The 26,282-nt window shown below is 47.1% G+C and overlaps 1 protein-coding gene across 1 annotated transcript in view; it reads right to left on the bottom strand.

The window, feature by feature from the left end:
* Nucleotides 1–21,972, bottom strand: part of LOC308140492 (multidrug resistance-associated protein 1-like) — a gene marked incomplete at both ends in the record, with an annotated part of 44,273 nt that extends 22,301 nt beyond the window's left edge. Inside the window, 17 exons of the mRNA XM_080510307.1 lie at nucleotides 737–919; nucleotides 2,837–3,033; nucleotides 3,565–3,652; nucleotides 3,977–4,123; nucleotides 5,485–5,688; nucleotides 5,788–5,880; nucleotides 10,684–10,845; nucleotides 11,834–12,011; nucleotides 12,716–12,907; nucleotides 16,042–16,170; nucleotides 16,293–16,354; nucleotides 17,516–18,252; nucleotides 18,370–18,430; nucleotides 19,160–19,297; nucleotides 19,454–19,576; nucleotides 21,672–21,851; nucleotides 21,931–21,972. Of these exons, the coding sequence (XP_080366433.1) occupies nucleotides 737–919; nucleotides 2,837–3,033; nucleotides 3,565–3,652; nucleotides 3,977–4,123; nucleotides 5,485–5,688; nucleotides 5,788–5,880; nucleotides 10,684–10,845; nucleotides 11,834–12,011; nucleotides 12,716–12,907; nucleotides 16,042–16,170; nucleotides 16,293–16,354; nucleotides 17,516–18,252; nucleotides 18,370–18,430; nucleotides 19,160–19,297; nucleotides 19,454–19,576; nucleotides 21,672–21,851; nucleotides 21,931–21,972 (2,916 nt within the window). The remainder of the gene's footprint in view (nucleotides 1–736; nucleotides 920–2,836; nucleotides 3,034–3,564; nucleotides 3,653–3,976; nucleotides 4,124–5,484; nucleotides 5,689–5,787; nucleotides 5,881–10,683; nucleotides 10,846–11,833; nucleotides 12,012–12,715; nucleotides 12,908–16,041; nucleotides 16,171–16,292; nucleotides 16,355–17,515; nucleotides 18,253–18,369; nucleotides 18,431–19,159; nucleotides 19,298–19,453; nucleotides 19,577–21,671; nucleotides 21,852–21,930) is intronic.
* Nucleotides 21,973–26,282: the final 4,310 nt, after the last annotated feature.

The following is a 26,282-nucleotide window of genomic DNA, read 5'->3' as shown; positions in this document are numbered from 1 at the left end:
TTCCCTCCTACAGAACCAGACCCTCCTTCCCTCCTGCAGAACCAGACCCTCCTTCCCTCCTGCAGAACCAGACCCTCCTTCCCTCCTGCAGAACCAGACCCTCCTTCCCTCCTGCAGAACCAGACCCTCTTTTCCTCCTGCAGAATCAGACCCACATTCTCTCCTGCAGAACCAGACCCTCCTTCCCTCCTGCAGAACCAGACCCTCCTTCCCTCCCGCAGAACCAGACCCTCCTTCCCTCCCGCAGAACCAGACCCTCCTTTCCTCCTGCAGAACCAGACCTTCCTTCCCTCCTGCAGAACCAGACCATCGTGCAGAACCAGACCCTCCTTCCCTCCTGCAGAACCAGACCCTCTTTTCTCCTACAGAACCAGACCCTCCTTTCCTCCTGCAGAACCAGACCCTCCTTCCCTCCTGCAGAACCAGACCTTCCTTCCCTCCTGCAGAACCAGACCCACATTCTCTCCTGCAGAACCAGACCCTCCTTCCCTACTGCAGAACCAGACCATCGTGCAGAACCAGACCCTCCTTCCCTCCCGCAGAACCAGACCCTCCTTCCCTCCCGCAGAACCAGACCCTCCTTCCCTCCTGCAGAACCAGACCTTCCTTCCCTCCTGCAGAACCAGACCCTCCTTCCCTCCTGCAGAACCAGACCCTCCTTCCCTCCTACAGAACCAGACCCTCCTTCCCTCCTGCAGAACCAGACCCTCCGTCCCTCCTGCAGAACCAAACCCACCTTCTCTCCGATCTCGGTCTGGTCCCCGGCTGGCAGCAGGTTCAGGTCTGGCAGCAGAGCACAGGCATCCAGGACTCGGTGGTACCAGGTCTGGTTCTGGTTTCGCTCTCGCCCGAAAAGGATGTTGTCCCTCAGGGAGGCGTTCTGGATCCAGGCCTGCTGGGGCACGTAGGCCACCGAGCCCTGGAGTCACATTCACCACTTCATTAGTCACATTCTCACCAATTCATTAGTCACATTCACCACTTCATTAGTCACATTCACCACTTAATTAGTCACATTCTCACCACTTCATTAGTAACATTCACCACTTCATTAGTCACATTCATCACTTTATTAGTCACATTCATCACTTTATTAGTCACATTGACCACTTCATTAGTCACATTCACCACTTCATTAGTCACATTCTTACCACTTCATTAGTCACATTCTCACCACTTCATTAGTCACATTCACCACTTAATTAGTCACATTCTCACCACTTCATTAGTAACATTCACCACTTCATTAGTCACATTCATCACTTTATTAGTCACATTGACCACTTCATTAGTCACATTCACCACTTCATTACTCACATTCACCACTTCATTAGTCATGTTCACATGTTCGCCACTTCATTAATCACATTCACATGTTCACCACTTCATTAGTCACATTCATCACTTCATTAGTCACATTCACATGTTCACCACTTCATTAGTCATGTTCACATGTTCACCACTTCATCAGTCACATTCACATGTTCACCACTTCATTAGTCACGGTCACATGTTCACCACTTCATTAGTCACATTCACCACTTAATTAGTCACATTCTCACCACTTCATTAGTCACATTCATCACTTTATTAGTCACATTGACCACTTCATTAGTCACATTCACCACTTCATTACTCACATTCACCACTTCATTATTCACATTCACATGTTCACCACTTTATTAGTCACATTCTCACCACTTCATTAGTCACATTCATGACTTCATCAGTCACATTCACATGTTCACCACTTCATTAGTCACGGTCACATGTTCACCACTTCATTAGTCACATTCATGACTTCATTAGTCACATTCACATGTTCATGGAAAGCCTCACCAAATCATCACAACATCCATCATGGTGACAGAAACATTCAGGTGAAATAGACCAAGTGAAAAATAGGAAACCAAACCAGGTGAAACTGACCAGGTGAAAGAAACCAGGTGAAAACGACCAGACGGTCCTGGTGAAACTGACAAGGTAAAAGCGACCATGTGAAACCAGGTAAAACAGACCAGATGAAACCAGGTGTAACAGATCAGGTGAAACAGGCCAGGTGAAAGAAACAGGGTGAAGCAAACCAGAAGGTCCTGGTGAAACAGACAAGCTGAAACCGACCAGGTGAAAAGAGGTAAATAGACCATGTAAAACCAGGTACACAAACCAGGTGAAACAGACCAGGTGAAACCAGGTGAAACAGACCAGGTGAAAAAGACCAGCTGAAACATTTCAGGTAAACAGAGCAGGTGAAACCAGGTGACACAGACAAGGTGAAACAGGCTAGGTGAAACAGACCAGGTAAGCAGACCAGGTGAAACCAGGTAAACAGACCAGGTGAAACAGGCCAGGTGAAATAAACAGGGTGAAACAGACCAACTGAAACCGACCAGGTGAAACAGATCAAGTGAAAACAGGTAAACTGACCTGGTGAAAACAAGTAAACAGACCAGGTACAACAAACCAGAAGGTCCTGGTAAAACAGACCAGATGAAAATAGGTTAACAGACCAGCTGAAACCAGATAAAACAGACCAGGTGAAAACGACCAGGTGAAAACAAGTAAACAGACCAGGTGAAAAAGACCAGCTGAAACCAGGTGAAACCATTCAGGTGGAACCAGGTAAGCAGACTAGGTGAAACAGAACAAGTGAAACCAGGTAAGCAGACCAGGTGAAGCAGACCAGGTGAAACAGACTAGGTGAAAACAAGTAAACAGACCAGGTGAAAAAGACCAGCTGAAACTAGGTGAAACAGTTCAGGTGAAACCAGGTAAGCAGATCAGGTGTAACAGACCAGGTGAAACAGACCAGGTGAAAGCAGGTGAACAGACCCACCTCTAGCCGGACGCTGCCGCTGTGTCGCTCCGTCTCTCCCAGCATAGCGGACAGCAGAGAGGACTTTCCAGAGCCAACATGGCCGACGACGGCTACCAGTGAGCCAGCCTTCAATGTGATGTTGACGTTCTGTAAACATGCTGCGCCGTGATTGGACCAGGAGAAGACTCCGCCTTCAATCACCACGGCGTTTCCCTCTGGAACCAAGACATGCTAGGTAAGTGTACAGGTCCCAGACTGGACTCTACAGGTCCTAGACTAGATGGTACAGGTCCAAGACTGGACTCTACAGGTCCTAGACTAGATGGTACAGATCCCAGACTGGACTCTGCAGGTCCTAGACTAGATGGTACAGATCCCAGACTGGACTCTACAGGTCCTAGACTAGATGGTACAGGTCCCAGACTGGACTCTACAGGTCCTAGACTAGATGGTACAGATCCCAGACTGGACTCTACAGGTCCTAGACTAGATGGTACAGGTCCAAGACTGGACTCTACAGGTCCTAGACTAGATGGTACAGATCCCAGACTGGACTATAAAGGTAATTCACTGGACTGCACAGGTCCTTGACACACACTATTACTATGTATTAGTGTGTAGTACTGAGTTGTGCTTCATAGTAGTGTGTAGTACTGAGTTGTACTTCATAGTAGTGTGTAGTACAGAGTAGTGCTGTGTATTAGTGTGTAGTACTGAGCAGTACTGTGTATGTAGTACTGCAGTACCTGGCTGGTGAGCTCGTCGCTCTACGTTCTCCATCTTCACTTCATCTTGACTCAGAAAGTTTCCGAGACGTTTCAGAGACACAAAGGCCTGAAGACCAGAACAGTGGGGGGGTCATTGGGGGGGTGATGGTCAGGGGGGGGGAGGGCAGTGAGGAAGTTTGGGTGGTCAGGGGGATGTGGTGGGGTCGACACATGAGGGGAGTCAGTGGGGGGGGGGGGGGGGGGGGGGCTTAACACTGGACTTTCAGTCTTCAGTCATAAATCATGACATCAAAAGAAGACCCCGCCCCCTTTAGTTAATAAACTGCTGAACTGACAGAAAGGATCCTGTGATGTTTGTGGCAGCGCTCTGATTGGTGGAGACTCACCTGCATGGCTGCTGGTGGCAGCGCTCTGATTGGTGGAGACTCACCTGCATGGTGGCGCTCATGGCAAAGGGAAGTTGACTCAGAGGAGTTTTCAAGATGTTGATCAAAGCAACAGAAACAAAGATTTTCTCAGCGTCGAGGACGTTTCGTTCATCAATCAGCACGTACACTCCGAACACGGACAAGGCAATCTGTAATAACATTATTACAATATGATAACAGTATAAAACAATGTTATGACAAGATGATGACTGCAATAAAAACTTTCATACAATTTACTAACAGTCATAACAACATTATTACAATATGTAACAGTAAAAACAACATTATTATAATACAATAACGCAATAACAACATTACTACAATATGGTAATAGTAATAACGACTCTATTATAAAATGCTGACAGTAATATCTGTAAAGGTTTGATAACTTCCTCGAGAGTGTTGTTAGATGATCTGCTGTGTTTCAGTATGTTGCTGTTGGAGGAACCTGACGAGGAACCTGAGGAGGAACTGAGGAAGAATCTGACGAGGAACCTGAGGAAGAACCTGACGAGGAGCCTGAGGAGGAACCTGAGGAAGAATCTGAGGAGGAACCTGATGAGGAACCTGAGGAGGAACCTGAGGAAGAATCTGAGGAGGAACCTGATGAGGAACCTGAGGAGGAACCTGAAGAAGAACCTGAGGAAGAAACTGACGAGGAACCTGAGGAGGAACCTGAGGAAGAACCTGACGAGGAACCTGAGGAGGAACCTGAGGAAGAATCTGAGGAGGAACCTGATGAGGAACCTGAGGAGGAACCTGAGGAAGAATCTGAGGAGGAACCTGAGGAGGAACTTGACGAGGAACCTGGAGAGGAACCTGAGGAGGAACCTGAGGAAGAATCTGAGGAGGAACCTGAAGAAGAACCTGAGGAGGAAGTGACAAGGAACCTGAGGAGGAACCTGAGGAAGAATCTGAGGAGGAACCTGAGGAGGAACCTGACGAGGAACCTGGAGAGGAACCTGAGGAGGAACCTGAGGAAGAATCTGAGGAGGAACCTGAAGAAGAACCTGAGGAGGAAGTGACAAGGAACCTGAGGAGGAACCTGAGGAAGAACCTGACGAGGAACCTGAGGAGGAACCTGAGGAAGAATCTGACGAGGAACCTGAGGAAGAATCTGAGGAGGAACCTGATGAGGAACCTGAGGAGGAACCTGAGGAAGAATCTGAGGAGGAACCTGAGGAGGAACCTGACAAGGAACCTGGAGAGGAACCTGAGGAGGAACCTGAGGAAGAATCTGAGGAGGAACCTGAAGAAGAACCTGAGGAGGAACCTGAGGAGGAACCTGAGGAGGAACCCGAGGAAGAATCTCAGGAGGAACCTGAGGAAGAACCTGAGGAAGAGTCTGAGGACGAACATGAAGAGACACTTCAGGAGGAACCTGAGGAAGAACGTGAGGAGGAACTTGAGGAGGAACTTGAGGAACAACTTGAGGAGGAACTTGAGGAACAACTTGAGGAGGAGCTTGAGAAAGAACCTGATTGAGGAGACACTGTCGATGAGAGCTTACCAGGAAGGAGGAGGAGTTAAATGACGCCAGAGAAACAGAGTAGAGGATCTGAGATGTCTTCAGCGATTCCAGTTCTCCGTCTCGAAGCTCGTTGACTCGTCGCAGGAAGGCTTCTTCCCACGAGTAAAACTTGAGGATCTTCACTCCACCCAGGATCTCGTTCATCAGTTTGATCCGTCCATCAGTAAACTTCATCTGAACCTCCTGAGGAAACATGTGATCACCATCTGCAGTAAACGTCATGTGAACCTCCTGAGGAAACGTGATCATGATGATCAACGGGTCAGAATGATCAACACCCACCTGAAGTTTACTCCTCAGTTTAGCAATGAAGCCATTCAGAGGGAAGATGAGAAGAACTGCAGAGAGACCAGCCAGAGCAGGAGGGCCCAGGAGCTGTCAAACAACCATCAGTCAATACATGGAGACACCAAGACATGGAGACATCAAGACATCAAGACATCAAGACTTCAAGACATCAAGACCTCAAGACATCAAGACACCAAGACATCAAGACACCAAGACATCAAGACCTCAAGACATCAAGACCTCAAGACATCAAGACATCAAGACACCAAGACATCAAGACCTCAAGACATCGAGACATTAAGACATCAAGACACCAAGACATCGAGACCTCAAGACATCGAGACATCAAGACACCAAGACACCAAGACATCAAGACCTCAAGACATCAAGACCTCAAGACACCAAGACACCAAGACACCAAGACATCAAGACCTCAAGACATCGAGATATCAAGACATCAATACACCAAGACACCAAGACATCAAGACCTCAAGACATCAAGACCTCAAGACATCAAGACACCAAGACACCAAGACACCACGACATCAAGACCTCAAGACATCGAGACATCAAGACATCAAGACACCAAGACATCGAGACCTCAAGACATCGAGACATCAAGACATCAAGACACCAAGACATCGAGACACCAAGACAACAAGACATCAAGACATCAAGACATCGAGACACCGAGACACCAAGACATCAAGACCTCAAGATGCAAAGACATCAAGACATCAAGACATCAAGACACCAAGACAACAAGACACCAAGACATCAAGACCTCAAGATGCCAAGACATCTAGACATCGAGACATCAAGACCTCAAGATGCCAAGACATCAAGACATCAAGACCTCAAGACATCAAGACATCCAGACATCAAGACATCCAGACACCAAAACATTAAGACATCAAGACATCAAGACATCAAGACATCAAGACATCAAGACACCAAGACACCAAGACATCAAGACCTCAAGATGCCAAGACATCAAGACATCAAGACATCAAGACATCAAGACATCAAGACCTCAAGACATCAAGACATCCAGACATGAAGACCTCAAGGACATCCAGACATCAAGACATCAAGACCTCAAGACATCGAGACATCAAGACATCAATACACCAAGACACCAAGACACCAAGACATCAAGACCTCAAGACATCAAGACCTCAAGACACCAAGACACCAAGACATCAAGACCTCAAGACATCGAGACATCAAGACATCAATACACCAAGACACCAAGACACCAAGACATCAAGACCTCAAGACATCAAGACCTCAAGACATCAAGACACCAAGACACCAAGACACCAAGACATCAAGACCTCAAGACATCGAGACATCAAGACACCAAGACATCGAGACCTCAAGACATCGAGACATCAAGACATCAAGACACCAAGACATCGAGACACCAAGACAACAAGACTCCAAGACATTGAGACACCAAGACACCAAGACCTCAAGACATCAAATCATCAAGACATCGAGACATCAAGACATCAAGATGCCAAGACGCCCAGACGCCCAGACGCCCAGACACCCAGACATCAAGACATCAAGACATCAAGACATCAAGGCATCAAGGCATCAAGACACCAAGACATCGAGACATCAAGACACTGAGACAGCAAGACATCAAGACACCAAAACATCAAGACATCAAGACATCAAGACATCAAGACATCAAGACATCAAGACATCGAGACACCGAGACACCAAGACATCAAGACCTCAAGATGCCAAGACATCAAGACATCAAGACATCAAGACATCAAGACATCAAGACATCAAGACATCAAGACATCAAGACACCAAGACATCAAGACATCAAGACATCAAGACATCAAGACATCAAGACATCAAGACACCAAGACACCAAGACACCAAGACATCAAGACCTCAAGATGCCAAGACATCAAGACATCAAGACATCAAGACATCAAGACATCAAAACATCAAGACATCAAGACATCAAGACATCAAGACCTCAAGACATCAAGACATCCAGACATCAAGACCTCAAGACATCAAGACATCCAGACATCAAGACATCCAGACATCAAGACATCAAGACCTCAAGACATCAAGACATCAAGACCTCAAGACCTCAAGACATCAAGACATCAAGACATCAAGACATCAAGACATCAAGACATCCAGACATCAAGACATCCAGACATCAAGACATCAAGACATCAAGACCTCAAGACATCAAGACATCAAGACATAAAGAAATCAAGACATCGAGACATCAAGACATCTTGGTGGGCGGGTTCAGCTCTGAGCTGCAGCCGAGAGGAGAAATTAATTTAGAGAGCTTTTTGACACAATAAAATAAATCCTGGTCACTGAGGCTTTGAAGGATGTTTTTATTCTTGACTTGTCCAAAGTCTGTTTTTCTCCACGAGGGTTGATCTGGAATAATGAGCTTAATGATCTCACCTGACACAACTGCACACACATGAATTTATGGAAGGAGAACTCCTCCTGTCGTCACGGTGATGAATTAATATTCTAACATGAGAAACTCACACAAGAGAAACTCAGCCTCCAAACAACTGGAAGGAGAATCCAAACTAAAAGAAGAGTAGAGAGGAAGTTCATCCTGACACCTTTCTGCTGGAATAAAGTGAAACTGAGTGATCACAGTGCCGTCCCTTTATAATGCTGATTATCATAGAATCTACCCAAGTCAGCATTAACCAGTCAGCATCAACCAGCCAGCATTAACCAGTCAGCATTAACCAGTCAGCATTAACCAGTCAGCATCAACCAGCCAGCATTAACCAGTCAGCATCAACCAGCTAGCATTAACCAGTCAGCATTAACCAGTCAGCATTAACCAGTGAAGTCAGGAATGTTCAGGCTTTGGCTGCAGCAACTTCTAACCCTAACCCTATTTCAAAAGACATCCTTTCTGGTGAGATGGCCACTGGCTCCAGACTTACAGGCTGACCTGCACTACGCTACAAAGACGTCTGCAAGTGCGACCTGAGGGCAGGTGGCATTGATCAGGAACAGTCTCCTCAGAGCGCGTCAGTTGACGGCCCACCGTGAAAACCGGAACCAAATGATCAGAATTGAGGAGAAAGACCAGATGGGAAGAAGGACAACTCAGGAGGCAGCAGAGAAAACCTCCAGCACGTTCACCTGCAGCAGTGTGCCAGAGCCTGCCCTTCAAGGATCGGCCTGGACCGTCGCAGCAGTTGCTGCAACTTGAGCACAAACGGTTCCATGGTGCAATTAACATTGTCTTCTGACACTGATGGACGCTAACAACATTGTGCTCTAGTGTTGTTGTGGTCATGCTGTGTTATGGTATTGTTGCGGTTGTTGTTGTTGTTGTTATATTTTCCTTGTAGCCCTGCAAAGGAATGGGAGCAGAGACGTCGGACGTCTGCTTTGACTGGAGTCCCACAAAGGGTAGAGGTCATCGCACAGGAAGTTCACCTCCTGATAGTCCTCTGGCTAGTTTATTTTCCTGGTAAAGCTTCATTATTTGTTTTAATGTGTTTCTTTCATTTCCTTTAAAGCTTTAATGTATTTTTTTATTAATATACATCTTATTTCTTTGTAAAGCTTTTCTGTATTTTTTTTTGTATCATCCCCCTGGACCTGGTACGCAAATTGGGCCCTCTGGGCCTCAACACCCCCCTGTGTAACTGGCTGCTGGACTTCCTCACCGACAGAACCCAGTCTGTCCGTGTGGGCAACAACACCTCCAGTGTCATCTCACTGAGCACCGGCTCCCCACAGGGCTGTGTCCTCTGCTGTTCACCCTGATGACCCACCACTGTCCCAGGCAGAATTCCAACCACATCCTGAAGTATGCAGACGACACTACAGTTGTGGGCCTCATTCGGGACAACAGCGATCTGGCCTACAGAGAGGAGGTGCAACATCTAGTGGATTGGTGTAAGGCAAACAACCTGCTCCTGAATGTCGACAAGACAAAAGAGCTCATCATCAACTTCAGGAGATCCCGACCCAGTCACACACCAGTCCTCATCAACGACACAGTGGTTGAGGTCGTCAGCAGCACCAAGTTCCTGGGGGTGCACATCACAGATGACCTCAGCTGGTCACTTCACACCACGTCCCTGGTGAACAAAGCCCAGCAGCGCCTGCACTTCCTTCGACGGATGAGAAGGGTGTCCCTCCCCCCTCCCATCCTCTCCACCTTCTACAGAGGAACCATGGAGAGCCTGCTGACCGTCGGCATCTCCATCTGGTCTGGGAACTGCAAGGCCTCAGACTGGAAGTGTCTGCAGCGTGTGGTGAGGACAGCGGAGATGATCACTGGGACCCCACTACCACCCATCAAGGACATTGCAGACACAGGCTGCCTCACCAGAGCTCACCGGATCCTTTGTGACCACACCCACCCCCATCATGGACTGTTCACCCTCCTGACATCCGGCAAGAGGTTCCGCAGCATCCGCTGCAGAACAAATAGACTGAAGAACAGCTTCTTTCCCCCGGCCATAAGGCTTCTAAATACCAAATAACATTATAACATTATACTGTGCAATTATTCAATTTTAATCTTTCCCATTTCTCATCCTGCTCTTTTATTTATCGTTCATATGCACCTTATTTTAACTGTTTGCACTACTTTTTTAAATGTATTTAAATATGTTTTTTTATTGCCTTTTTTTACCGGTTGCTAAGCAACGACATTTCGTTGCCAGTTCCTCACTGTGTGATGAACTGCAATGGCAATAAAGAAAATCTAAGTCTAAGTCAAAGTCTCTTAAATTTCTTTAATTCTTTGTAAAGCACTGTGAATTTCTCTGTGTTTAAATGATGCTCTATGAATACTTTTGCATTGCCTTGCCTTGCCTTACCTTGTGTTGCGTTGTGTTGTTTGTGTACCTGCCACAGGAAGTAGAAGCACACAGCGATCTCGATGGGGGCGATCCAGGCACTGTTGAAGTAAACTATAAAGTCCATGAGCTTCTGTGTGTCAGCCGACACCAGATTGATGATTTCTCCCAGAGTGCATTGCTGCCGCGCTGCACTGCTCATCAGCAGGCTCTGAGGATTCAAACACACAACCTTCATTTAGTGAGGAGCACAACCAGTATCACTGCAGTAGACACTAGTACACACTCGAGTATACACTCCAGTACACACTCCTTCCAATACACACTGCTCACTCCAGTACACACTAGTATACACTCCAGTACACACTCCTTCCAATACACACTGCTCACTCCAGTACACACTAGCATACACTCCAGTACACACTCCTTCCAATACACACTGCTCACTCCAGTACACACTAGTATACACTCCAGTACACACTCCTTCCAATACACACTGCTCACTCCAGTACACACTCCTTCCAATACACACTGCTCACTCCAGTACACACTAGCATACACTCCAGTACACACTCCTTCCAATACACACTGCTCACTCCAGTACACACTAGCATACACTCCAGTACACACTCCTTCCAATACACACTGCTCACTCCAGTACACGCTAGTATACACTCCAGTACACACTCCTTCCAATACACACTGCTCACTCCAGTACACACTAGTATACACTCCAGTACACACTCCGCGACACCAGGCCCAGGCTTGTTCTGGAGCAGGGAATGTAGTGTCAAACCACTGTGTGTGTGTGTGAGAGAGAGAGAGAGAGAGAGAGAGAGAGAGAGAGAGAGAGAGAGAGAGAGAGAGAGAGAGAGAGAGAGAGGAGCATTGGGGACTATTGGTCCAGATGAGGGACCTTGGGGCCTGGAGGGCTGGAGAGTGTAGAGTCCTGGAGGGGTTCAACACCTCCTGGTCTTGTCAGGAGTCACAGTGATTGCCACCCTGCAGGTGGGGCTACTAAAAGAGTCCTGAGTCACGTCTCCCCTACCTTGCAGTATCCTGGGCCCATGACAGTTCTACCCCCCACACCTTCCAATACACCAGTCCCATGATAACGGTGCCTACCTGCCCCCCCCCCCCCCCCCCCCCGCCCACCCCTCTCCCTCCACACTCCCAGCCCCCCCCCCCATCACCCCCACCTTCCGGTACACCAGGCCCATGACGGCGGTCTTGGCCCGCATGCCGACGGTGAAGCAGTGCAACATGTAGTGATGGTGAAGCAGCGATTGAAGACACGACAACAGGAAGAGAAGCACCGCAAACAGGAAGCCCTTCCACTGGGGGGCGTCCATGTCCTGCATGAAGCTCAGCAGCAGGCTGTCAACAACAACAACAACAGTCAACAGTGGGACAATTCAGAATACTTTAACTCTGTAATGAAGGACCCTCGGAGTTCTCTGTTCCACAAAGAACTGAGTCAGAACTGAGAAGTGAGTCACCATGGCAACAGATTCTGTGAACAGAACCTGCTGGCTGTCACCATGGTAACAGACTGCTACCTCCTCCTTTGTGCATGTCAACAAATACAGTCAGCAACTACAGCCAACAAATACAGTCAGCAACTACAGTCAACAACTACAGTCAACAAATACAGTCAGCAACTACAGTCAACTATTACAGTCAGCAACTACAGTCAACAAATACAGTCAACAACCACAGTCAAGAAATACAGTCAACGAATGCAGTCAACAAATACAGTCAGCAACTACAGTCAACAAATACAGTCAACAAATACAGTCAACAACTACAGTCAACAAATACAGTCAACAAATGCAGTCAGCAACTACAGTCAACAACTACAGTCAACAAATACAGTCAGCAACTACAGTCAACAATTACAGTCAGCAACTACAGTCAACAAATACAGTCAACAACTACAGTCAGCAACTACAGTCAACAATTACAGTCAGCAACTACAGTCAACAAATACAATTAACAACTACAGTCAACACCAAGACCTACAGTCAGCAGGTTTAGCGAGTAAGAGTGAGCTAGCAGGTGTAGCTAGCAGGCGGACTCACCTGAGGACTTGTGGGATGGCAAACATGACTGCGTCATGTAACAGGAGACACAGAGTTCCAGACAGGAAGTAGAGTCCGAAGCTCCGCCCCAGAGTGCTCAGGACAAGGAATTGGTATCCAGGGTCCTGGGGGATCTGGGGCATTAAGGATGTCTTCTCTGTCAGGGTCCCGGACCCGGTCCTGGACCTGGTTCTGACCAAATGAACAGGTGAGTCTCTGGTCTGGTGTGGTCTGGTCCCGCTAGATCTCGGTGTCAGTGTGTTCAGGTGTGTTCAGGTGAGTTCAGGTGTTTGTGTGTTCAGGTGTGTCCAGGTGTTTGGGTGTTCAGGTGTGTTAAGGTGTGTTCAGGTGTTTGGGTGTTCATGTGTTCAGGTGTGTCCAGGTGTTTGGGTGTTCAGGTGTGTTCAGGTGTTTGGGTGTTCATGTGTTCAGGTGTGTCCAGGTGTTTGGGTGTTCAGGTGTGTTCAGGTGTGTTCAGGTGTGTTCAGGTGTGTTCAGGTGTTTGGGTGTTCATGTGTTCAGGTGTGTCCAGGTGTTTGGGTGTTCAGGTGTTTGGGTGTTTGGGTGTTCAGGTGTGTTCAGGTGTGTTCAGGTGTTTGGGTGTTCATGTGTTCAGGTGTGTCCAGGTGTTTGGGTGTCCAGGTGTTTGGGTGTTCAGGTGTGTTCAGGTGTTTGGGTGTTCAGGTGTTTGGGTGTCCAGGTATGTTCAGGTGAGTTCAGATGTGTTCAGGTGTCCAGGTGTGTTCAGGTGTTTAGACGTCATGGTTTTAGTTGGTCCAGCCGTCATTTGGACGGTCATTTTTCTGAAAAGACGGCCAGAAAAATAGCATACGTGTTTCTTAAAGCCTCTAAAATATGTTTATAAAGTCCGTCTCTACTTGTCACCATCTAATTTTGCCTAAATTCATTTTTTTTCACCAAAACATAGCAACTTATTGGCTTGAGTACAAAACTTGCAATTAACTTTCAGTTTGCATTTCGCCCTGTAAGGAGCAACGTGATTGGTCAATTGATACCATGTGGTTTATACATATTGAAAGGCAGCCTCTGATTGGTTTGTAATTCTGTGACTCATTCAGATGTGTTCAAATGTCGGGGCAGAGTGGAGGAATCGGGATGGATTTTCGAATTGCTGAGGAATTCTATCTGCAGAATCCACACAGGTGGGACTAATTCTATACACCTATGATCCATCTCGTTTTTAATTTTCACAGTGTTGACATATGTTTTGAGAACTGCACATCATTCATGCTTTTCATTGAAGAATAAAATATTCTTTGCTTTCAAACTGTTGATTTTGAAAGTATTGCCAATCATGGTTGTTCCATCAGCAGTTTAATTCAGTGTGACTGTGACATTCTAAAGTCTTGAGAACTAAAAAGATCTAATATTGTATTAATCACTAATAAAAGGAGAATAGAAACTATTTCAGAGTTCAGAGTCTACAGCTGCTCAGTTTAGGCTGCAAATAGAAGCAATGTGTCAATACAGGGGGAATAAACTTTTTATTTTATTTTTACATTTCTATTTTTTGTGCTCTTTTTTTGCTCTTGTTTAGATATTTACATATTTTAATTCCTTAGTTTTATAAGTTCTGCACCCTTTACCTTGAGCTGTTGTAGGTGTGTGTTTCCCCCTGGGGAGGAATAAAGCTCTCTCTACTCTAAACAAGTACATGTAGTTAAGTTTGGAGTGAGGGGAGTCACGTACAGGTACAGGTACAGGTACAGGTACAGGTACAGGTACAGGTACAGGTACAGGTAGAGGTACAGGTGTAATCATCACCAATGATAAGAAGCCATTACCGTAAAATAAAAAAAACTTTTTAACAAAGCAAGGAAGTGAATGTATCAACAAAAATGTCCAGGAGAAAAGGAAATATATTACTGTTAAGATGCCATGTCTACATGTCACTGTAGAATTTAGTAACACAGAGTGCATTAGAATGTACACAACTCAAGGTCTATCGCTAGCATTTATTTTTTTAATAGGCACCATCCCACTACCACCCCCACCTCCACTACCACCCCCACCTCCCGTCTAAAACATTTTGGACACCCAGATTTTTTGGACGGACACCCAAAACACATTTTTGCCTAAAACCATGCCAGGTGTTCAGGTGTGTTGAGGTGTTCAGGTGCGTTGAGGTGTTCAGGTGTTCAGGTGTTCAGGTGTACAGATGTTCAGGTGTGTTGAGGTGTTGAGGTGTTCAGGTGTTCAGATGTGTTCAAGTGTGTTCAGGTGTACATGTGTTCAGGTGTGTTGAGGTGCTCAGGTGTTCAGGTGTTCAGATGTGTTCAAGTGTGTTCAGGTGTACATGTGTTCAGGTGTGTTGTGTTGAGGTGTGCAGGTGTTGGAGGTGTACAGGTGTTGAGGTGTACAGGTGTTGGAGGTGTACAGGTGTTCAGGTGTACAGGTGTGCAGGTGTTGAGGTGTACAGGTGTTGGAGGTGTTGAGGTGTACAGGTGTTGAGGTGTACAGGTGTTCAGGTGTTGAGGTGTTCAGGAGGACAGGTGTTGAGGTGTACAGGTGTTCAGGTGTTGAGGTGTACAGGTGTTGAGGTGTTCAGGTGTTGAGGTGTACAGGTGTTGAGGTGTACAGGTGTTCAGGTGTTGAGGTGTACAGGTGTACAGGTGTTGAGGTGTTCAGGTGTTGAGATGTTCAGGTGTTGAGGTGTACAGGTGTTGAGGTGTACAGGTGTTGAGGTGTACAGGTGTTCAGGTGTTGAGGTGTACAGGTGGACAGGTGTTGAGGTGTTCAGGTGTTGAGATGTTCAGGTGTTCAGGTGTTGAGGTGTACAGGTGTTGAGGTGTACAGGTGTTCAGGTGTTGAGGTGTACAGGTGGACAGGTGTTCAGGTGTTGAGATGTTCAGGTGTTCAGGTGTTGAGGTGGACAGGTGTTGAGGTGTACAGGTGTTGAGGTGTACAGGTGTTCAGGTGTTGAGGTGTACAGGTGGACAGGTGTTGAGGTGTTCAGGTGTTGAGATGTTCAGGTGTTCAGGTGTTGAGGTGGACAGGTGTTGAGGTGTACAGGTGTTGAGGTGTACAGGTGTTCAGGTGTTGAGGTGTACAGGTGGACAGGTGTTGAGGTGTACAGGTGTTGAGGTGTACAGGTGTTGAGGTGTACAGGTGGACAGGTGTTGAGGTGTACAGGTGTTGAGGTGTACAGGTGGACAGGTGTTGAGGTGTACAGGTGTTGAGGTGTACAGGTGTACAGGTGTTGAGGTGTACAGGTGTTGAGGTGTACAGGTGGACAGGTGGACAGGTGTTGAGGTGTTGAGGTGTTGAGGTGTTGAGGTGTTGAGGTGTGTTGAGGTGAGTCTCACTGCAGCTCTTTGCTCTTCAGTGTCCAGAAGTTCTCCAGGTCCATCATGATCCTACTGGACGAGTCCTGGTCCCGCAAAGTCCACAGGTCTTCAGCCAGCAGGGGGCGGCGGTAGCCACGGATCACCAGACTGCCAGAGGTCAAAGGTCATATTAGTATAGAGTCATTCAGAAGAAGAAGAAGAAGAAGAAGAAGAAGAAGAAGAAGAAGAAGAAGAAGAAGAAGGAGAAGGAGAAGGAGAAGGAGAATGACCTGCTGAACCAGAAGAAGAAGAACTTGGAGAGAAACGAAGCGTCTTCTTCTGGACACTGATTCTAAAAAACAACAAATATTGTTTAAAAACTTTGACCCACAAATATACATGGTTACTCCACCTAGCCTCCATCTCAACCTCCCCCCAAACCTGAACCCAGACCTCCACCTGAACCTCCCCCAAAACCTCCACCTGACCTTCCATCCAAACCTCCACCTGAACCTCCATCCAGACCTCCACCTGAACCTCCATCCAAACCTCCACCTGAACCTCCATCCAGACCTCCACCTGAACCTCCACCTGAACCTCCATCCAAACCTCCACCTGGACCTCCATCCAAACCTCCACCTGAACCTCCATCCATACCTCCACCTGAACTTCCATCCAGACCTCCACCTGAACCTCCATCCAAACCTCCACCTGAACCTTCATCCAGACCTCCACCTGAACCTCCACCTGAACCTCCATCCAAACCTCCACCTGGACCTCCATCCAGACCTCCACCTGAACTTCCATCCAAACCTCCACCTGAACCTCCACTTGAACTTCCAACCAAAACTCCATCCAAACCTCCACCTGAACTTCTTTCCAAAATTCCACCCAAACTTCCACCTGAACTTCCATCCAAACCTCCACCTGAACCTCAACCCAAGCCTCCATTTAGACCTCCACCTGAACTTCTATCCAAACCTCCACCCAAACGTCCACCTGAACTTCCAGCCAAACCTCCACCTGAACTTCCAGCCAAACCTCCATCAACACTCAACACATCAAACAAGTAGACAGTGCAAGTTCTTGGTTAGCTGGTTATTCTTTAACTGGTTGCTGGTTACCTTGTTGCTGTTTAGCTGGTTGCCTAGTTACGGCTTACTTGGTTGCGTGTTGCCTGGTTGCTGTGCGGTCGGACGTCACAGAAGCAGCTCAGAATCAGTTCGACGACTTGAAGTGAAAAACAAATGAAGATGGCAGCAGATCGAAGAGCGTCGTCGGAAAAACCCTGGAACGTAGAAACATGAAGGACCAGCTGGAGGACATGCTGAAGACCAGACGGGACAGATGAAGACCTGCAGTCCAGGGTTTCTTTAAAAACTTTCAAACAAAATAAAACATAGTGAAGTGAAGAGGTTGAATCGTCCCACAGAACCAAAGTCCCTGAAGCAGCAGTGTGACTATTAACGCCCCAACGAAAAGTAATTAACAACGAGACGAAACTTCTTCACACCTTCTGACCGTTAAAACCGCCAAAGAACGAGACATCTCCAGAGCACATCACGTCTTCAGAGGACGACACGTCTCCAGAGAACGAGACATCTCCAGAGCACATCACGTCTTCAGAGGACGACACGTCTCCAGAGAACGAGACATCTCCAGAGCACGTCACGTCTTCATAGGACGACACGTCTCCAGAGAACGAGACATCTCCAGAGCACATCACGTCTTCAGAGCACATCACGTCTTCAGAGGACGACACGTCTCCAGAGAATGAAACATCTCCAGAGCACATCACGTCTTCATAGGACGACACGTCTCCAGAGAACGAGACATCTCCAGAGCACATCAAGTCTTCAGAGGACGACACATCTCCAGAGAACGAGACATCTCCAGAGCACATCACGTCTTCATAGGATGACACGTCTCCAGAGAACGAGACATCTCCAGAGCACATCACGTCTTCAGAGCACATCACGTCTTCAGAGGACGACACGTCTCCAGAGAATGAAACATCTCCAGAGCACATCACGTCTTCATAGGACGACACGTCTCCAGAGAACGAGACATCTCCAGAGCACATCAAGTCTTCAGAGGACAACACGTCTCCAGAGAACGAGACATCTCCAGAGCACATCAAGTCTTCAGAGGACGACACATCTCCAGAGAACGAGACATCTCCAGAGCACATCACGTCTTCAGAGGACGACACGTCTCCAGAGAACGAGACATCTCCAGAGCACATCATGCCTCCAGAGGACAACACATCTCCAGATGTCACGTTTCCACATGTCACATCTCCAGAGGACGACATGTCTCCAGATGTCACATCTCAACACCTCACATCTCCAGAGGATGGCATGTCACTAGATGTCACATCTCCAGAGGACATCATGTGTCCAGACATCACGTCTCCAGAGGGCAACATCTCCAGATGTCACATCTCCAGACATCATGTCTCCAGAGGATAACATGTCTCAAGAGGACGTCATGTCTCCATATGTCACATCTCCAGAGGACGACATGTCTCCAGATGTCACATCTCAACACCTCACATCTCCAGAGGACATCATGTGTCCAGACATCACGTCTCCAGAGGGCAACATCTCCTGATGTCACGTCTCCAGACATCATGTCTCCAGAGGGCAACATGTCTCAGGAGGACGTCATGTCTCCATGTGTCACATCTTCAGAGGACGTCATGTCTTCAGATGTCATGTCTCCATAGAACAACATGTCTCCAGAGGACATCATGACCCACAAGATCGACCCTCTCACCTGCAGGCTCCTCCCCCTCACACCCTGTGGAGCCTCTTGTGGACAAACCTGAGACGCAGTTTAACCTCCCTGATATAGTTATTGATCATTATTCATCGCAATTGATAGCTATGAACCATTATTAATAGTGATTGATGGTTATTTATGGTTATTTATGGTTATTGATAGTTATTGATGGGTATTGATAGGTATTGATAGTTATTGATTATGATCGAACAGGGGTGTCAAACTGACAGTCATGGTGGTTCATCAGCAAGTTCAATAGAAAGGATATGGAGGACATGCAAGGCTGCGGTACTCCCGGAGTTTGACACCTCTGCTGTAGGTTATTGATAGTGATTGATGGTTATTGATAGCTATTGATAATAATGATTATCACCTGATTGATGATCTGTTGGACTTCGACCTTCAGTGGAACAATAGAACAAAGTACCAGTAGAGTCCAGAAGAGGAAGAGAAGGACGGAGGAACGAGTTCCCTTCATCCTCTCCACCCACATGATGGTGACAGCCAGGACCTGGAGACATAGGAAACTCTCTCTCTCTCTCTCTCTCTCTCTCTCTCTCTCTCTCTCTCTCTCTCTCTCTCTCTCTCTCTCTCTCTCTCTCTCTCTCTCTCTCTCTCTCTCTCTCTCTCTCTCTCTCTCTCTCTCTCTCTCTCTCTCTGGTCATACCAGGGTGAAGCTCCGGACCAGGGGACCCATGAGGACCAACAGGTGGTGCTGAATCTTCTGGTTCTTCACCAGCAGGTAGAACATCTCCAGGAGCCCGAAAGAAGCCAGACCCAGACCCAGGAACTGTGGACCAGAAACCAGAGACCAGGTTAAAGACCAGACCCAGGAACTGTGGACCAGAAACCAGAGACCAGGTTAAAGACCAGACCCAGGAACTGTGGACCAGAAACCAGAGACCAGGTTAAAGACCAGACCCAGGAACTGTGCAGCCTCATAGGAGGGTTATAGGGTACGTCCAAAATGTCCATCCTACCTTCTTATCTGTCGACTTTTATTTAACCTGGAAGTGTTTTGTGTAGCGGCCATGATAAGGATTGTCTGAATTCTCAGTAAGCAAAGGAAAGGAGGCCCGTTGCTTCCTTTAGCATAGGAAACACTGATGCTTCTGTTGGGATCTCACAGGACCACAGAAAGTTTGTTCATTTCTGGGGAAAGACAATTGTAATATGTCATGATACACACCTTCTGCAGGACCTTCCTCCCCCCCTTTCTGCTCACAAGGCGCTCCCCCATGTACTCAGCCAGTCACTGATTGGTTGAAGCTCTCAGGATTCAACACCTTTGAATCCACACTGGTAACAAAAGGCTGCAAAGCCATGCCTCACACTCTCTTTCTTGCAAGACTTGGACCCCGAGTCGGGAGGTTGCTGAAGGCAGCTCCCCAGCGTTAGCATACAGCTAACACCAGAGGCCTGCAACCAGGGGCCTTCACTCCTCAACGCCTCTACTGACCCAACCACGAGGGTCAGACCTTCCCCTGATCCAGAGACCAGCACCCAGAGTCTGATCTCCCATCAACCAAGGGAAACCAACCGGTTCCTCCAGGACGGATCAGGGAAACGACGCCTCACAGAACTTCTTTGTGTTTTTCCTGAACAAGCAGGAAAACCATCACAGACCTGAGCGACCAGCTCCTCAGTCTGAACAAAGGAACAACCAGGAGCTGTAAAGAAGGACTCCTGAAACATCAACTCCATCTTCTCCTCCTCAGCCTGCAGAACCAGCAACCACAGTTAGCAGGAGGTGCTAACTACAGGAGAAGACACCAGCTTCCCTCCAGCAGGACAACAACCGAACTCCTTCAAGGAAGTGGGAACAACTGGGCTTTACCTGAGATTAGTTAAACCTGATGCTATGATAGAACTGTTTAATTTTATGAAGATTGAGTTCTATAGATAATGACATTAGGAGTAGTTATCAACTTGTAAACCAACGTTAGCTCTGCCACAGACACAGGGTCTGCATGCTAATCTTTGCTTTACTAACTTGTTAACGCACAATCCTACACATATCACATCAAAGACAACATCACACAGTAACTGAACACCATCTGACGACTCCTGATGTTTTACAAAACAAGTCTCATTCACATCAACTCATTCTAGAAATGGCCCTTTAGCAGAGACACACAGGAAGCAGATGCTAAAGACTAGCTTCCATGTTCCATTGTTCTCCAGCACATGGTGGAGACCCAGGACAGACCTCCTGTTCTCTGATTACCGCCATCTGGAATGTAGTTTCTTGTGATCCGCCATCTTGTTTTGTAGTTCCATCACACGTCACACACACACACTTCCTCCACATCTCTCTCTCTTTCTCTCTCCACACACACACACACACACACACCCAGCTGTATATAGGTAGTTAGAATCTGTGTTTATTTGTTTTCATTGTAAATAAATATAATGTTTGGAATCATGCTTGCTGTTTTATTAATGAGCACAAAGGTGAATGAAATGTTGACTCTTCTGTGTCAAGAACTCCAAAATCCTTCAAGCTTTACTGTTAATTCTGGTAATTGTAATTAATTTAACTATTAATTCAAATTCCTGATTAACTGTTTAGTATATCTTATGAGACTGATATAACTGAATTGGCTATCATTTCCTGTTAAGACAGGTGGAGCTCCGAGGTTCTGATACAGAACAGATTAAATTTCAACATTATTAATAACTATCTTTGATAATTATTAATCATTATCGTTAGCCAACCACAACATAAATGATTCCTAGTGATCCTTATGAGGTAACAAATCCCTACACTTCCTTTAGAACCTCCTTTAACCCAGATTAGCAGAGGGTCCAGATTAGCAGAGGGTCCAGACTACCACAGACACCACAGAGCCCAGACGGACCACATAGACCAGAAGAGGACTCACCGTCTTGCTGCAGCAGAGTCTGGAAAGAGGGACAACACCTCTGGTGGGTCTAATCTGCAGGTAGACCAGGTACAAGGGGGAGCAGGTCCACAGGTAGATGCAGGGGGACCAGACCAGGACAGTCTTCTGGAAACACTGACTGAGGTCTGGTCTGGATGTGTACCAGGTTAGGTTCCAGTCCTGGAACCAGAGCAAGGAAACAAACCATCAGGAACAGGACCAGAAGAGGATCTGGTCCTGGTCTCCAACATTGACTCACCCACAGTGGATCAAGCCCACTTCCAGTACAAAGGTCCTCCATGGTCCTGGTCCTGGTCTGCTTAAAGAATTCAGCTGGGTCCTGGTCCTGGTCCTGGACCTGGTCCTGGTCTGCGTTCAGGACTCAGCTCCTCCAGATTGAAACACTGAGGTTAGACTCACAGTGAGGTGTGAAGGTTTAGTCCTGCTCCACCCCCACTTCTCCACCCCGCCTACTCTACCCCCCCCCCGCCCTACCCCCTTCTCCACCCACTTACTCTACAACCCTGCTCCACACCCCTCCCCCCTCTGCTCCACTCCCCCACTCTACCCCACTGTTTCTTCCTTGCCCCTACCCCTTTACTGTACCCCCTGCATAACCCCCCTACTCTACCCACTTACTCTACCCACCTGCTCCACACCCCCACTCTTCACCCCTGCTCTAACCCCCCCGCCCCCACTCTACACCTCTACTCTACCCCCCTTACACCCCCTTGCTCAACCCACCAGGCTCTAACCCCCTACTCTACCTGCCTACGAACACACAGACTGGAACACACAGGTGAAACACAGACTGGAACGTGCAGGTGAAACACAGACTGGAACACACAGGTGAAACACAGACTGGAACACACAGGTGAAACACAGTCTGGAACATGCAGGTGAAACACAGACTGGAACACACAGGTGAAACACAGACTGGAACATGCAGGTGAAACAGACTGGAACACACAGGTGAAACACAGACTGGAACACACAGGTGAAACACAGACTGGAACATGCAGGTGAAACACAGACTGGAACATGCAGGTGAAACACAGACTGGAACACACAGGTGAAACACAGACTGGAACACACAGGTGAAACACAGACTGGAACATGCAGGTGAAACACAGACTGGAACACACAGGTGAAACACAGACTGGAACATGCAGGTGAAACACAGACTGGAACACACAGGTGAAACACAGACTGGAACACACAGATGAAACACAGACTGGAACACACGGGTGAAACACAGACTGGAACACACAGGTGAAACACAGACTGGAACACACAGGTGAAACACAGACTGGAACGTGCAGGTGAAACACAGACTGGAACACACAGGTGAAACACAGACTGGAACACACAGGTGAAACACAGACTGGAACACACAGGTGAAACACAGACTGGAACATGCAGGTGAAACACAGACTGGAACACACAGATGAAACACAGACTGGAACACACGGGTGAAACACAGACTGGAACACACAGGTGAAACACAGACTGGAACACACAGGTGAAACACAGACTGGAACACACAGGTGAAACACAGACTGGAACATGCAGGTGAAACACAGACTGGAACACGCAGGTGAAACACAGACTGGAACACACAGGTGAAACACAGACTGGAACATGCAGGTGAAACACAGACTGGAACATACAGGTGAAACACAGACTGGAACACACAGGTGAAACACAGACTGGAACATGCAGGTGAAACACAGACTGGAACATGCAGGTGAAACACAGACTGGAACACACAGGTGAAACACAGACTGGAACATGCAGGTGAAACACAGACTGGAACACACAGGTGAAACACAGACTGGAACACGCAGGTGAAACACAGACTGGAACACACAGGTGAAACACAGACTGGAACACACAGGTGAAACACAGACTGGAACACGCAGGTGAAACACAGACTGGAACACACAGGTGAAACACAGACTGGAACACACGGGTGAAACACAGACTGGAACACACAGGTGAAACACAGACTGGAACATGCAGGTGAAACACAGACTGGAACACGCGGGTGAAACACAGACTGGAACACACAGGTGAAACACAGACTGGAACATGCAGGTGAAACACAGACTGGAACACACAGGTGAAACACAGACTGGAACATGCAGGTGAAACACAGACTGGAACACACAGGTGAAACACAGACTGGAACACGCAGGTGAAACACAGACTGGAACACACAGGTGAAACACAGACTGGAACACACGGGTGAAACACAGACTGGAACACACAGGTGAAACACAGACTGGAACACACAGGTGAAACACAGACTGGAACATGCAGGTGAAACACAGACTGGAACACACGGGTGAAACACAGACTGGAACACACAGGTGAAACACAGACTGGAACATGCAGGTGAAACACAGACTGGAACATGCAGGTGAAACACAGACTGGAACACACAGGTGAAACACAGACTGGAACACACAGGTGAAACACAGACTGGAACACGCAGGTGAAACACAGACTGGAACACACAGGTGAAACACAGACTGGAACACACGGGTGAAACACAGACTGGAACACACAGGTGAAACACAGACTGGAACATGCAGGTGAAACACAGACTGGAACACGCGGGTGAAACACAGACTGGAACACACAGGTGAAACACAGACTGGAACATGCAGGTGAAACACAGACTGGAACACACAGGTGAAACACAGACTGGAACATGCAGGTGAAACACAGACTGGAACACACAGGTGAAACACAGACTGGAACACGCAGGTGAAACACAGACTGGAACACACAGGTGAAACACAGACTGGAACACACGGGTGAAACACAGACTGGAACACACAGGTGAAACACAGACTGGAACACACAGGTGAAACACAGACTGGAACATGCAGGTGAAACACAGACTGGAACACACGGGTGAAACACAGACTGGAACACACAGGTGAAACACAGACTGGAACATGCAGGTGAAACACAGACTGGAACATGCAGGTGAAACACAGACTGGAACACACAGGTGAAACACAGACTGGAACATGCAGGTGAAACACAGACTGGAACACACAGGTGAAACACAGACTGGAACACGCAGGTGAAACACAGACTGGAACACACAGGTGAAACACAGACTGGAACACACGGGTGAAACACAGACTGGAACACACAGGCGAAACACAGACTGGAACATGCAGGTGAAACACAGACTGGAACGTGCAGGTGAAACACAGACTGGAACACACAGGTGAAACACAGACTGGAACACACGGGTGAAACACAGACTGGAACACACAGGTGAAACACAGACTGGAACATGCAGGTGAAACACAGACTGGAACACACAGGTGAAACACAGACTGGAACATGCAGGTGAAACACAGACTGGAACGTGCAGGTGACAAATGGAGGAGGAAGCAGAGGAAGCTGTATAGGAACATCTTGTTTTAAGAAATTCTGTATTGACTCTTGAAGTCTCAGAGGACAATTAGGTCTTGATCATCATGTCAGTGTGATATTGGACTCTTGTAAATTGAGGCCTGACTCCGCCCCCCAGCGTTCCGTCAGCGGGGCTGCTGTGGCGCCTGGGAGGCTTCAGCATTGCTTTACACACAATACATGGAAAGTTGAATAAGACAGGGTCAATTGAAGTATGAATATGTTCCAGGCTGAACGTGACCAACATGAGCACAGAGACGATGAAATGTACCAAACCCCAGCAACCACCATCTAGCAGGAGGAGTTATAGAGTCTGACTGCCACAGGAAGGAACAACATTTATAAGTCGTTTGTGTGTTTTCTGAGCAGCTTTGCCTTTTCCCCCTGAAATTTTGAACATGAAATTAAACTAATCAGCATCATTTCATGTCCAAGACTTTTGGCAAATTGTAAATGGCCGCTGGCTCAGTGATTGGCTTAGAGTCAGCTCTGGTTTGTTCTCACACGTTTCTACCAGATGTTGAGCTGAAGACAAGCGGTGAGTCTCTGATTATTAACTCTGACACTTCTCTTCTAATTCACCGGTTTGAAAGAAGACGTCTGGCTGAAAAGCTGCAGGTCAGGTTCAACTTTCTCCAGTATAGTTATTTTTAAATTCACACAAACAGAAATGTGTTCAGATTTTTGCAAATGTGTCCAGGTTTGTTGATATTTATAAATGTTTTGGTACAATCATATCTATTAATGGCTAAAAATCAAACAGCTTAAAAAAAACAAGTTTATTTTGCAATTTTTTTTTTATGTTTCTGTCAAAGCTTTCTAAGATGCTTTGAAAGATGAATAGATTTTTGGTTTGAAAATATACCTGATAAAGCTTTTGTTTTCCCTAAACTCAGATTAATTGTCATTTCCAGTAAACCAGCCCCAAAACACTTTGCTTTTATAAAAGGGACGAATGAAGCTTCTGCTCGTGTTTGTTTACAAGTATCAGTACGAGTCTTACTGTAATAAGGGCTCTCTATTCACGAGCTGTTTCAAAGAACTGTTTCACCACTAGGGGGCTCTCTCAACCTCAAAAGACAAGATTGTTGTAGTGTGGTTTATAAACACACTGTATTTACTGTAAATTAACTTAACATTGGCTGAAATGGACTAATAATGAAGAGACCCACT

The sequence above is a fragment of the Blennius ocellaris genome (assembly GCF_963422515.1).
Source record: "Blennius ocellaris genome assembly, chromosome: 15".
NCBI lineage: Eukaryota > Metazoa > Chordata > Actinopteri > Blenniiformes > Blenniidae > Blennius > Blennius ocellaris.
The sequence above is the reverse complement of the archived record's forward strand: the minus strand, read 5'-3'. Positions and strand labels throughout refer to the sequence as shown.